Source organism: Buceros rhinoceros, unplaced genomic scaffold (genome assembly GCF_000710305.1).
Source record: "Buceros rhinoceros silvestris isolate BGI_N320 unplaced genomic scaffold, ASM71030v1 scaffold4335, whole genome shotgun sequence".
Lineage (NCBI taxonomy): Eukaryota > Metazoa > Chordata > Aves > Bucerotiformes > Bucerotidae > Buceros > Buceros rhinoceros.
In genome coordinates, this window is record NW_010410996.1 from 40097 (window position 1) to 54977 (window position 14881).

Genomic DNA, 14881 nt, shown 5'->3' on the forward strand with positions numbered 1-14881 from the left:
AGAATGTATTAGAATATATCAGATGCAAGTTCTACATTCTTCTGCAGAGATGCAAATAGAGGCACCAAAACAGCACAAGGAGGGTGACTCAGTCCATAAGACAAAAGTTCATTTCTGTGAATCAGAGGTCAAACAGATTTTCATCTCCTAGTAATTGGATAGAAAATTTCTGGTGCAAAGTGCTGATTTTTGTCTTTGTGCTACACAAGAAGCTTCTCTTATCCTTCGCAGAAGGTTATTTCAATATTTCCCCTCTTCTCACCCCCCACAACAATCTCAGAAGCCTGGAACAATGCTTTGTCTCTGGTCTGGTGATAATCTCACTAAGAGCAGGGCTAACAGCACAAACGCTTAGATTACTGCCCTTGTGGTACCGCTTTTCCTGTGATGATATTCATCTGTCAGCACTTACTGGAACAGATCTGCATGGTTAGCATTGTTTAGTATTGGGGCTCTTTCTTTCAAAACCCCCCACCAATCAGCATTTCAGTCCGTGTCAAAGGTTCACTTACAAGCTTGACGAGCTGGAGAGTGTAAAACCCCTATTTTGCACTTGCGGGAAGCACGCGGTTCCTGGAAATGTAGGAATGTTCTCACAGAGCTCTGTGTCCACCGTTCCTTCTCTTCTCAGAGGCTATTTGGATGTCTGCGTTTTACATGGCTGAACTTCTGAAGAAGGTAGTTGTAACCATGTAAAAGCTTTGTGGTGTTTGACCGCCTCAAGCCGGGCTGACTGCGGTTCCCTTGGGGTATAACCCCAAAGCAGCCGCTGCAGCTGTGGGAGTAGGTCCACCATCCCCTCCCTCCTGAACCCTTGTTTGTTTGCTGACCAGACTTGGAGTGGAAGGAGGACCTGGCCAGCAGACACCGTGCTGTCACTTAGAAATGGAGGAGAACAGAAATAAGGCTTGAATAGCAGAGCAGGAGCAGAGGCCAGCTTCTGCACAGGAGGACTTGTTCCAGCAGTGGTGTCAGGGGAATGATATGCTGCCCTTGTCCGCGAGTGAAGCAGACCCATGGCTGAGGAAGCAATATTCGTGAGGTGGCTTTCCTTTGGATGGTGTGAAGCTACAAGCCTGGTGTCAGGTGGGAAAGGGTCCAGGAAACCAGACTAAACCTAGCCCAGAGCAAAATCCTAGAAAGACACATAACATCGTCACGAGCTGCTGTTTACTGAGGCACTCCAATTCTGCCTAGTTATTTGCTAATGGAAGAGCCTCTAAGGTTTTCTGTGGAATAACTTTCAGCTGTCCATATTTCAAAGTTTTAGAGTAATATATAATCAACCTGTAGTGAATAATAGCTCCAAACAAGCTATACCTTTGTGTTCGCAGCAAGCGAAACTGGGTGTAATCCCCAGCTGCAAAGTTTGGATCCCACATTCCTTGAGTTTGTGGCACGCTTCCACCAGTGATTTCACAGCTTTGGGGCCCCTGTGCGTGAAAACTGCAGGCACTGCCTCGTCCTCCTCGTAATTCCTCAAATAACTGCTATGTACTTCATGCCCTGGATAATCCTCATGTATCTCTTGTATTCGGAAGTCGTCATGAAGCGGGGATGCCTCACACTTATGTTGTCAGTGTGCACTGATACTCGTGTGTGTTTTCCACCATCAGCAGTGTACTTCATTGCAACCACCATTGCGAAATTTAAATATTAAAAGGTATGAAGTAATAGTTACAACAGTTGGAGGAGTTTTTCCCTCTTCTAATGCATTTTCTGCTGTTGCTGCTTTTTTAACAACCAAGTGTATTGGAAAGAGATGCTGTTTCACTTTGAAAGGGAAAATCATGGAGGTGTTTGCATCAAAATGACTGAATCCTTATTACGGGTCTAATCACAGCATCGTCTTAGTTGAAAAAGCCCTTTCAGCTCCTTGAGTCCCCCCGTTCCCACAGTGCTGCCAGGTCCCTGCTGACCCCTGTCCCTCCAGGGATGGGGACTCCACCACTGCCCTGGGCAGCCTGGGGCACACCTGCACAACCCTCTGTGTAAAGGAATTTTTCCTTATGTCCCTGGTGCAGCTTCAGGCAATTTCCTCTTGTAATTGTAATTTTCTGTTGAGAAACTTTACGAAGACAACAAGCTATACTGTATATAATAATTCTTTTGTTGTTGTATTTATTGTTTGGTTCCTTGGAAATGGTTTAGTACTGAGAATGTTGAAAGCTTCTGCATCTTTTCTGACCTTTTTTAGGTCTACAGACCTCAGTCAGCTGTTGTAGAGGAAGATTTGGTTTCCTTTTTCTAAAATCTTGTCCTAATCTGGCAAGATCAGATCTCAAAATATGTATTTTCTTGATAATAAAGAATTTGTTCCTTACCCATTTCTCATATTTAAGTAGACAGCCTTAACTTCTAGGGAAGCTCTGTTTTATTTGTGGTAGTATTTTTTTCAAGTGCATTTTAATATTTTGTGTATAAAAAGGGAGTCTATTGCTGATGATTTTTCAGTCGTTGAGAAAGTTAGAAGCAAAGCTTTCATGTGCATGTCACTTACTCAAACATAAACCAGAGTTAGTAAAAAACTTTTTCCTTTCAGCACTGCCAATTTAAGGAGACCAAAAGTTTTCCCGGGGAAATTAGTTTTCTGACTAATTTTCAGTGGCAGTTGTTCAAGTCTCATTAGAATCATGTTGAAAAGGATTCTTTTGCCCTCAGCTTTCTGATTATATTACAATAAAATGTTAATGTTGGAATGAAACTTCTTGGGAAGATTAAGTGCAATATTCTGGAATGCTTTATGTTGCAAATAAACCCTTGGTTTTAAACTCTCTTCCTGAATTGGAATTAAATAAGGGATTGAAATCTGCATTTTCCTGCAGAGAGAAGCTTTGTTTTTCAGCATCTCTCCTACTTAAGCAGACAGCAATGATCGTTGGGGAAACCGAATTTTCCAGCTCAAGACCAATAGTTTAGTCCAAGAAACAGCTGGGTTGATGCATGTTTACATCTCCACTGTCTGAGAGATAATCCCCCCTCAAATACCCGGAAGGCTCCACCTTTAGGAGGACAAACCCTTGCCATTGCAGAGGCTTCTTCAGAGCAGTAAATAGACAGTGTTTGTGACATGTGGGAAGCGATGGAATATGCATCAGGTTCCCTCTTCTATATGGTGGAAGTAATCCAGAATTCCCTCTCACTTACAGCATCTTGTGCTGTAACTCTTACTCAATTTTCTTTTTTCCTTCTAGTGCCAACAATATGCCTAAGCAAGTCGAAGTGCGGATGCATGAAAGTCATTTGAGTCCAGTGGAACACGGATCCAGGAACATATGTGTGCAGTTCTGCCAGTCGCTCCACAGGAACCTGCTCCTGACTCTTACTGTGTTCGGTAAGCTGCATCAGACAACCTCTGGGTACCTCTGCTCATGTAGGACCTCACGAGCTTCCCAGCTGCGCAGACAGAGTAGATGGGATGCCCAGAGGCGCCGTCGCTTCGGTTGGGGTGTGCAGGGTATTACTGACACACCACGGGAACAGATCCGTGTCTTATGGTCTATATCTGGTTTTGAGTGTAGTGGGATCTAAGTCCCAAGGCCAGTCAGATTGATGTGCATTTAGTTCTACTGAATGACAACACATTTTTTCCTCTCCCTTATTTAAAAAAAAAAGACAAAAACTCTCCGAGATTTCCTTTCCTTCATCTTTTATCTCTCAGTTCATACTCTGCTGCTTTTAAGGTTTCTCCCCTTCTCTGTAGCTGTAAGCCAGCGCTCTGTGATCTCACCCTGAATATTGCCTCTGGCTTTAGCAGCTTCCAAATATGGAACAGTTTGACATTTTATTGTGGTTCACTGGCTCTTTGCCCGTTTCTGTTTCACTGAAAGCCTCACAGCCAAATGCAGCAAATTCATAGACATACTCTATTTTGTTATTGTTTGAAAGACCAGCTGCAGCTTGTCTTGAGCTGAAAATTTCACATCCATAGTTTTCAGCCTCCAAAACACATATGGCTCAAGTGTTTGGGCAGTTCTTGCTTTGAATCATGTTCAGAAGGTGCCTGATGCGGTTCCAGAAGAAGTTTTAAATACACATATTTTTGGTCATATCAAACTGACGCTTCGAGGAGTCGTAGTTGCTGCAAATCACAACTCAGGCTTTTCCATCAAGTTTTATTACACTTGAGAACTGGGGTCAGGAAAACAAAGGCATCCTGGATGTAAACCTAAAATACCCATTGGCAAAGACCACGTTGTAAAGGTAAACGTGGCCTTTTTTTCCCTAGACTATGTGTTAAGAGCCTCAGTCCTGAGAGGGGGGGTTGGGTGTTGTCACTGTACAAATCTAAATGAATAACGAAGGGTTTGTCTGACTGGACAACATTAGCAAAAAGAGAAAGACGCCTTCCAAAATCTCTCGGTACCAAAAACCAGCTGCCTCGTGTAACTGTTTTTCTTCTAAGCTGTTCTTCTGGGAAATCAGTGCGCACTCAGGTATATTTATCTTACCTACCTATTCTCTTTTATTCTTTGTCCAGGTGTCATCCTGGGTGCAGTGTGTGGGGGTCTTCTTCGTCTAGCAACACCTATTGACCCTGACATCGTCATGTTAATAGCCTTCCCGGGAGATATACTTATGAGGATGCTAAAAATGCTGATCCTCCCTTTAATTATCTCCAGTTTAATCACAGGTAAGATCTATTAGCCATAAATACTTTAAGATGCTTGCTACAGGTCTCACCTGGTTTGCTTTTTGTGGTGTAGGAAGAATCACAGTGTGATCCTGTCAGGGATCTTGCAGTTGTAGCATGTGTTAGAGTTTTTCTGGATAACTTCGTTGGTTTCAATATGGAGATGCTCCAGTGAATTTATTTTCCGTCACGTGTGCACATACTGCCTTCCTGAGCAGCAGAAATTTATTAATATGTTGTTTCACCTCATTCCTGGACCTTGCAATTAAGACCTAGCAAAGCTGGTGGTGTTAAAGCTGTGGTGTCAGCCAGGCCAGGAGCAGTTTGCAGCAATCAAGGGCAAAAGCTGATATTGGTGGTATCTTCCCTATTCAGTGTCTCTGCTGTGATTAGATGGAATCTTAGATGGTTCTTGCTTAATTAGTAGCAGCAGACACTGTTCATGTAAGAACTGGAGCAAGAAGCTTCGGTCATCTTATCCAGTGGTGAGAATTGCACAAGGACAGCAGCAGGTGCCTGCAGGTAGTCATGAAACTGTGCAAATTGTAAAGGATTTTATTTGATGGTGATGGACTCAGATGTTGAATCTCAATATATTTGTTTGTTTCTTAAAATAAAACACCTGCAGGACTGTCCGGTTTAGATGCTAAAGCAAGCGGCCGACTGGGGACACGAGCCATGATCTACTACATGTCCACCACTATTATTGCTGCCGTGCTGGGTGTGATTTTGGTTTTAGCCATCCATCCAGGGAACCCGAAACTCAAGAAACAGCTGGGCCAAGGGAAGAAGAATGATGAAGTATCTAGTCTGGATGCTTTCTTGGATCTGATCCGAAACCTGTTCCCGGAAAATCTAGTCCAAGCATGCTTTCAGCAGGTAAATCCTTCTACCCCTTGGTAATATCTCTTACATTTTTTTACTCACCAGGGATGTCTGTAGAGCTAATGTCATTGCTTAGGTGAATGACAGAAATGATAATGCAAAAAAAAACCAAACAAACAAAAAAACCTCCAAAAATATGTCAAGTCTTGAGCAAGTAAATTAAAGAACATTTTTTATAGATGTTTTGTTTTATGTTGTCGCTATTATTTAAACTCATAAGATTTGTTAAAGAAGATGATTTTTAGTTTGTTATTAAGTAAAAAAGTTTTCCTCACTTTTTATACAATCATGAGTGCTGGCTGGGGGCTCAACAGCTGATGAGTTGGGGGATTTTTCACCCAGGCTGAGTTTGATCTTGGCTGTTAGTTACAGAGCTGATGGTTTTGCCATGGCCAGTTCGTAATACATGGATGATTCCGTCTATTCCATCTTGTTGCCAGTGCAAACGTACCCCGAACCCCAACCCCTCGTAACTTCTATTGCTCTATTAGGAGTCCAGACTGGGGGGATAACGGAGTCAGGTGGCTGATTCAGCTGCTGGTGGCTCTTTTGGGCCAAGTTTGAAGCATGCTGGGAAAGAAGGATGTTTGCACCATGTGGTGTTTGCTCTGTAGGTGCAGAATTTTGTCTAGAAGCTTCTCACTAATGCTTGATCAAAACAGCCTCACTTTGAGAGGTAAAATAAATGAACAACACATGCTTTCTAATTTCTCCTTGAGCATATTTCTTGTATGCAAGTTGCTTTTTCCCACAACTAAACTGTTTGGCAATAATGCAGGCTATTTTTTTTTTTGATGGAACAGGGTTTGTTGCCAAACCTGTTCTTAAGTGTTCCTATCTGAAATGGCACGATAGTTGGAGCTGTGGTTATGGCCAAAGAATGAAGCGAAGAGGAGAGAGAGGAGGCCATGGAGGGTGGAAGAATGGAGAGCAACCTAAGCTGCCAAGAGGGCTTGACTTGCTTCACTTCTTCCGTGGACTTCCACATGAAAACACAGAGTCCTTGGGGGTTTAAAGAGAGAACATTCTTAATATTTCCAAATCACCATGGGAATGTCAGTCATGTGCTCGAACTGCGGGTGGCTAAACATCACAGGTCATGTGAAATGTATTTTTGTAAAATTGAGTAAGGGGAGAGCAGGGTGCTTATGTTTTTTAATTCCTTTCCCTTGTGTGAACCATGGAAGAGAGGAGAATTAGATTTCTGGTCTGTTGAAAGTGGTCAAATATCTCAACAAAGGGACCAGAAGTGAGACAAAAGAGAATTAAACTATCCATATCAGATAGTTTTCTTGGAACCTTACTATTGCCTTTTCAGCAGGTGTAACGTTGATGTTCAGGTCACTTTGCTAGTTATGGATCACCAATTCCATCGATTTGTTTTTTAAACTTAGTCAAAAAAAGCTACTGAGCTTTTTGGCTTTCCAGTGTTTAATTTTATCAGATTGCAAACTAACTGCCAGTGAAAACCTCTGCCACAAGCCACCTTTCATTTGCAGGGTAAGTCATGCTCCTTTCCAGATGGAACTTGTGCCTGCTCAGCAAGGAGTGAGGCTCTACTTGTCTGTCTTCAGGAGGAAAATGTTTCTAATGGTGTGGGCATATATTGTCTTTTTGTACATTTATACAGCCTCTCCCCATGAGCATTCAGTGTTCCCAGGTTGCCTTAGGAGGAACCAATTTTTCTTCAGAAATCCTGCTAAGAATGATTTTGAAGGGTGCACAGCAGCCTGGGGGGACTTTTACACACCTTCCCTTGTGACCGGGCAGAAAGCAGTGAAGGGATTCACTTGAAATTTTGAGACCGTTCATTTGCAAACTGACCTGGACTACATCCCTCAGAAGATTTAACTCTGGAAAAAAAAGTGAATGTGCAGGGATGCAGGGCTGTTTCAGGGCATCTGAAGAGTCTCATACAAAGCTCTGTGGGTTTGCTGACTACATCCCCCTCTCTAGATTTAGACAGCTTTGCAAGGAGAGACGTGAGTTTTTTGAAATATACAGATGGAATCTGGATCATCGTCCACAGTACTACATTGTCCGTCTCAACAGAAAAGAGGTGCAAATGGTCTTTGAAAGGCTGATGCACTGTTTCTGATGCCTTGCCCTAACGTGTTTCCAGGAGCTAGGAAAGCAGGGAGCAGATGGGAAACCAGGGCAAACTGGTCTTAGCTTCCTAACTGTTTTGCCAGTCTCAGAGCCATGAAGAGGCAGGAGAGGCTCAAGGGAAGGAAGCGGGAGGAAAACGTCCCTTCTAGAAGCAGCAAGTCACAGGTCTCTCTTCCCACTCCCTCCTCCCTTTTTTCCTAGCTGTAAGCTCAGCTCTGTTTCTGCCCTTGCCATTCCTTTCCAGCTTTCCCTTGACCCTGCCTTTCTCATGCCAGATCCATTCAGACGCTGCTGTCCTCGTCTTTGAGGTGGTCAGATTTGGTTTAATAGATACCTGGCAGCTTTGATAATTTTTCTGTAACCTATTTTCGTTAGAGAGCTCGGGGGACTGTGTGTTCCGTTTTGAGCTCCCAGTCACCAAGTGAAGTGTTGGGAATGTCCCAAGTGTTTGATTCTAGTAACCGTCGTGATTTGAGCTGGGCTGTCCTGCAAGACAAGCCTTACCCAGAGCTGCTGTTGTGACTGATCTCGGAGGCGCCTGCCTTTTGGTGATAAATAAACGGTATCAACATGTGATGTGCAATCTGTGAAGCTCCATTTGTGAACCATCTGGACCCAGGGGGTGACTCTGTCAGATGCTACATCGTAGTGGTGAGGAGCAAGTATTTGCCATACTTTTCACTCTAGAGGCTTAAGGAAGGCTCCCAGGACTTTGTGACACTTGGAACGGCTGAAAAACAAACTTATTTTTGGAAGAGGGGGTAAGAGGTTGTGGAATGCATGTTGAATCCTTTAAAAATACTGTTCCCTGGAATTTCAAGTGAAGGCTCTTTTTTATTATCTCCTGATCTCCCATACGGATTACATTTAGTGTGTTTCCATTCTCATCCTCCCTTTCCATTGCCTTCAGATCCAAACTGTCACCAAGAAGGTGCTGGTGCCACCACCCATTGAAGAACCACCTAATGTCACTGACTCTGCTTTTGCTCTGATGAATGAGACAGTGCGTGAAGCACCACCAGAAGCCCAGCTGGTCATTAAGAAAGGACTTGAATTTAAGGATGGCATGAATGTGCTGGGTAGGAAAACTTTTTGCCTGTCAAATATGTACGTCATGTGTGTGACACAGCTTTTGGCTGTGACTGGGTAGCCAGTGTTGCCTGATCCACTCTTCAGCGCAAGGTTAGTCTCCCCAAATAATCATGGAATGTTATCACTGCCCATGAGTCTCTGTGATGAAAATCTAATGGTCTTCCTAGAAATAGGGCTGTATCACAGACACGATCAAGGGAATTATTCTGGATAGGCAGCTTTGCAGGTATTAATTGGAGTACAGTGGGGAAGGGTGTAGGAGGTACCCAAAATATCCTTTCATCCTCGAAGTAGCCTCCCTAGACTACTACTAACACGTATTGGCAAAACAGTGTGGGGGAGAGCTTCAAGAGCCAGTGCTTTACCCACCCCCTGATGAATTCGAGCTCAGTTGTTTCTAGTAGGTGTCTCGGGCACGCTGAACTAGATTTTGGCTCGAGGCAGAGCCTGAAGTGAGAGGTGGAGTGTGAACCGCACCACCCAAGAAAAATCCCAGAAAGGCTTGACACATCTCTGAGTCAGAACTCCCTCCTTCTTTCATCTTGACTGCTGACCTTTACCAGCTGCAAATTATGAACGACTCCTGTCGTGCCATCCTGTCTGGACAAGCCAGCAAGCGGGGGTGGTAGGAAGGCTTTGCCTATCTCCCACTCCTGAAGCACCTGTTCAAACCGGGGTGGGAGTGTGGAGGAGCGAAGAGCCGCCACACCACTTTTTTCTCCTCCGTGCCTAGACTCACTGTTTTGTCAGCCCAGAGGAGCGCTCCTCCTTCGCCTTCGAAGTTTCTGGGTGTGGGTGAAGTCAGTCACAAATTAGCCCTCGGCCGTTAACCTCATCGGCACGCCTGCACTTGAAGACACACATGCTCTGTGACAGCATGTCCATGGGGCTCAGGACCTATAAACCTGTGTCCATAGGTGGCATCCTCAAAGTGGGACAGTATGTGGCAGTAGCCATGGCACTAAGCCATCACTTTTTAGGGGCAAATGGCCCCTTACAGACTTTTCAGAGCTGATGAGCTGCTCCTGTTCTGCCTGTAGAGCTTCTCCAAGTGCTGGCGAGTCAGTTGGCAGCAGCTGCTTTGGTTGGACATAGGGGAGATGCATCAGCAAGCTGATCAGAGATGATTTGTTTCTTGTCGATGCAGCCTGCTCTACAAGAGCTGGGAGCCACTGCATTCTGCACGCCTCCATGGTTCCTCCTCCCATCCCACATCTGTGGGCAGAGGAGCCACTTTCTTTCAAAGCTGTGAACTGGTGTTTTGCACCCTGCATGAGGCAGCAGCTCATCGCTCACACTGTTACCCTCACCTTTTTTTCTCACTGGAATTCTGCTTATGCATTAAAATGAAACTGTATTTCTTATGGGAGAGCTGCACTGTGCTTAGTACTGGACTTGTTTTGTGCAGGCTCTGTCATGGGTGAGGGAAAATCTGGAAGGCTGAACAGAACTCCTGCAGGTAGAAAACACAGCAACACCCCCACCTAACCTGTGTAGTATTTTGACCAATGACTTTAAGTATTGCAAAGGTTTTGGTTTGCTTTGTTGTAGTTCAGTTTGAGTGAAGTTGTTAAAGTGTTGGGGAATTGCCATCCAGTTTGCAAAAACTGTACAGGCCAGGCAAATTCCTGCAAATATGAACCAACTTGACTCTTATGACTAATGCAGCAGCTCATGTGGAATTAGCGAACAAAACCACCTACTACATTTTCTGATGCGGTCTCTGAATTCCGGGAAGTTACTTGGTCTTTGACTGAAACTTTTCATCACTCCTCTGTGCTCTGCAGCACACAGACCTACACTTCACTTCCCTATTCAAGTGACCTAACAAAGATAACTTGGTGCTAAAGAATGACTTAATATCCAGGAGCCTGAATTAAAACAAAAGAAAGAAAAGAAATCAAGTGGTTGCTAAACCCAGGGGGAGGATATGGGACCGTCTGTCTCTTCCCGGAGTACTGGGAGCTGAAATTCCTTTCTCTTTTTTTGTGCCCTGATGGGTTTTTCCTTAGGAATTTCCCAGCTGAGCTCACACGTTTGTTAAACACTGACCTCAAATCATGACTGAAAGCTTAGCCTCAACGAGTGTGTGAAGATTCAATCGGTAGTAGTTAACATATCGGTTACTAATCCCACTCCGGACACTGGAAATCGCTGGATGGGGAAGGTTAGCACTGGAGCTGCAGCTCCAGGATCATACATGCCAGATGTGCTCAGCGGTTTTTCACACTGATGGTCCAGTTTCACCCCTTAGCATTTACATTTAGGAGCCAAATGTTCCTCCTAGCGAATTCTGTGATAATGTGTCCACTGGCAGCTGGTTCCAGTGAGGTTAATCTGTTCAATGGGAGTTGGGAGGTGTAGTTTACCATGTGATACCCACCTTCTCCCACCCCCACCTTCTTTAACTGGACTACTCGGGCCTGTGAAAGTTACATTCTGTGGCTGCTTTTCCCTTTCCCTCTACTCAGGACTGACTAGTCTGTAAGTTGAATCTGTCAAGGGACTTTTGTAATGCTTGAGGAAAATGCTTTTGGTCTCTAGTGACCGTTCAAGCAACAAAAAAGAGTCATGATATGGCACTGTGTTGCCTCTCCCGTTTGCCAGTGGTTTCTAGAAGTTACACAGCTCTGAGAAAATTCTGGTATAGGTATTTTTTTGATGATCAGATCAATTCAGGAAAGAAAAAAGAAAATATAGCTGGGCTGTGAAATTGGAATTTAGTGAAATACTGGAGAATAAAAGATGTTCTGAATACTATCATGAAAATTGTGAGTGAATCCATACTAAAGAGTCCCAAGAGATGTGTAATACACTGTAGTTCTGAAAACTGGATGAGCAGGCAGTTTTGAGACATTAACCAGGTGCAAAAACTTCCCTAACCCCGTGGTTTTACTTGCTGCTTTTTTTGTCTTGCATTTTTTTCCCAATAGGTTTGATAGGTTTCTTTATTGCTTTTGGCATTGCCATGGGGAAAATGGGAGAACAGGCCAAGATGATGGTGGATTTCTTCAACATCCTGAATGAGATCGTAATGAAGTTAGTGACTATGATCATGTGGTAAGTTTGAAGTTCTACCTTCTAGAATAAAAAAGGATTGAAGCAAACCTCATAAAGCCCTAATAGAGCGTATAGTGACCACAGTTTGTTAGTAGACACCGCGATTAGATACTTCATTTTTTTTTTTTAAAGCTTTGACAGCTGTGTTAGAACCCCAGCAGCACTGTTTGTGTTTGCTGAGGTACCAGCAAAGGCCTTCAAATGCCACACTGAGGATGGGAATCCATTACACAGAAGGACACGAGCAAGAATGCCACACGTAGAACCTCCAAATCTTCCTGGGCCGTTACCGTAATGCCAGGGTATTAGCTAGGAGGTGTAATTAGTTACTCAGAAGCCTGGAGACACACTTTATTCACTCTCTTTAGTAGAAATACTTCACCAGGTAAAATCCCAGTGGTTTTCAGTGATGCATAGTCCCTCCACCCATAGTTTCTGCAGAAGCCATGTCTTAGCTCGCTGGAAGGTCTGTCCTGTTCTTGACATATACCCTTTCGTCACAACGGGGCCTGGCTTGCCCTCGAGGGAGGGAGTGTCTTTACACAACTAAGTCTGAGCCCTTGTTTACATTTTTGGAAGGGGATTCTCTTTCTTGTTTGGTTTTTTTTTACATGTTTTTTCTAAGGGCTTCCCCAGAGCTATTTGTCTGCAGTGCCAAGCATGGCCATATCCCACAAAACCAGTTTTTCAGACCATGAGAACGCCTTGCTCCATTTGGCATGGTACTGCTGCATTGAGAGTAGAAATAGTCACTCCGAAACAACACTCCTGTCATGGCTCATTGCTCCCCGTGATTCCCCGGTGCCCCTGGAAGTGATTTCTGGAGTTGCAGGGCTGCAGGATGCCTCTTCATGGGGCTCTAGGTGGAGGACACAGTTTATAGAAAAGGGAGAAGGGTGCCCGAAGCGCAAGTCTGCAGCATCATCAGTGTTTTGGAGAGAGACTGTTACACAAGAGTGCTGCAGATAGCAGCAGCCATGTGGAAATGCGTAGAACAAGAGGAAGAGCTTGAAGCAATGACACCGCATTCCTGTTATGCTTCTGCTTTTCCGTAGGTGATCTTGCTGCATAAAAACATGGTTGTTTTTATCCCCAAAGCCCCACTGCTGTCCATAGGTTCTGTCACCCGCTGCCCTCGATGCTGCAGTGATGGTGACTACACCGTCATAACACGCCACAGCTAGAATTTACTCTGCCTTCCCTTAGCACCAGTCGATACACCCAAGGGATAACTGTGCCAACAGCGTGTATTTTCTCTAGTAGTCAGTGTTGCAATGGCAGGAAATCGTTCAAGTTTCACCAAATTCACAGTAAACGTTTATTTTTTTACTGAGCTGCTTTTTATTTCTCTCTCTGAGAAAAGATTGACGCTGGGAATTGCACTTGTTCCTCTCTGTCTAGAATCTTTAACGAATTGCTGTGGCCAGAAGCAGGGGGGGTCGTGTGAGTTTATAAAGACAAACGCGCTTTGTTTGGTTTAAGGTTTCCCTGCACAGAGCTGTAACTCCTGTGGCAACTTCAGGCTCTCATTACTAGACAAACATACACCAGATCCAACATCTGTCTCTGACACCGTGTCGTTCTCTGTAAGAAATACGATTCCTCGAGTTCATTGTAGCGTTGTCTTCTACCCAGGTGCTTCCAGGCATTTTTCACTGTAGCTGGTTATTACCTTTTTAAAACAATATCCATTCATTTCAAATTTTTTATTACCAAACTGTGCTACTGTTGTCACCCTGCTTAAAAGTTCCATTTATGCCATGGAGGAATCACATGACTGAGGTGCCAAAACCAAGAAAAGCACATGATTAATGAAGAATCCACAAACTGAAAAGCATTTGTCCAAATAATTGAAAGAATATAGTGGAAACATTTGCAGCCTTTGAAATAAAGGCAGCTAATTTCAACAAATAATTTAACTGAAGCAAATAATGCAACTCCCTGAAAGCAGGTGAGCAGTGGGTGGTAAAAACGATGTATTAGGAACAAATCCTACACCACTTCTCACAGCGATCCAAACCGGTGTAACCTTATAGCATTCCTGTACGATGTTTTCCTGGGATCAAAGACTGTTCAGGAAATGCATGTTTCTCCAGCCTGCTCTCTGACCACGCTGCAGGCTGGTTCTGTCTCTGCTTGTTCTCTTCCTCCAGGTATTCCCCTTTGGGCATCGCTTGCCTCATCTGTGGAAAAATCATTGCCATCAAGGACTTGGAAGTAGTCGCCAGACAACTTGGCATGTACATGGTCACCGTCATTGTGGGTCTTGTCATCCACGGAGGGATCTTCCTGCCTCTGCTCTACTTTGTGATAACGAGGAAAAGTCCATTTTCATTCCTCGCGGGGATTTTCCAGGCGTGGATCACAGCGCTGGGCACAGCTTCCAGGTACACTCGAAATAACCGCTGCTTGATTTTTTTTTTTAGCAGATTATTAACTGCTGTTCAGAGATAATATACGTGCTGTTCTGACCTTCACTGCAAAACCGTTTTACACCATTGGATAAAAACTATTTTTTTTTATCCAACTCTGAAATAAATAAAAGTAACCACTCACCTTCGGAAATTCTAAGGCAGGTTGTACAGTCAGCCAGAGAGTGGGAGGTCCACTTTTTGTTTTCTTTTCTGGCATTGGCCAAATGACTTGGGCAGATTGTGGTACCTCTGTACTTGTTTCCTCCTCTAGACAGTGATAATTCTATTTTGAAAGCATCTCGTTGCACTGGGGGAAAAATAAACTGTGCTGAATTTCAAGAAAGAAATGAAGAAAACCTCTCATTTTATTCTTTCATCCATTCTGGCAGAGTAAGGGGACTTCCTTGAGGAGCTGAGCATTTTAGACTCATTGTTAATGCACAGCACAGACTCAACAAAGTGTGTAGGCAGCTCAGCTCTCAGTAACTTACCGATGCTTTGCATTGGGGCAGTCAGTGGCTCTTGTGAAAACTGAAAATATTTTTTCAGTTAAATCCCATATTTCAAAGTGGTTTTCTTCAATAAATGTTTTATTTCTGAAGAAACTTTAATCTTCCATTTGAATTAAAAAGGTGAAAACAAAAAAGCCTAATTCAAAACTGGCCATCCAGAAGACTGAGCAGTCCTG

General features: G+C 43.9%; 1 protein-coding gene across 1 annotated transcript in view; it reads left to right on the forward strand.

The window, feature by feature from the left end:
- Positions 1-3204: 3204 nt before the first annotated feature.
- SLC1A2 (solute carrier family 1 (glial high affinity glutamate transporter), member 2) overlaps positions 3205-14881 on the forward strand; it is a 27163-nt gene continuing 15486 nt past the window's right edge. The window contains exons 1-6 of the mRNA XM_010135801.1: positions 3205-3334; positions 4481-4633; positions 5262-5512; positions 8538-8706; positions 11653-11779; positions 13933-14166. Of these exons, the coding sequence (XP_010134103.1) occupies positions 3205-3334; positions 4481-4633; positions 5262-5512; positions 8538-8706; positions 11653-11779; positions 13933-14166 (1064 nt within the window). The remainder of the gene's footprint in view (positions 3335-4480; positions 4634-5261; positions 5513-8537; positions 8707-11652; positions 11780-13932; positions 14167-14881) is intronic.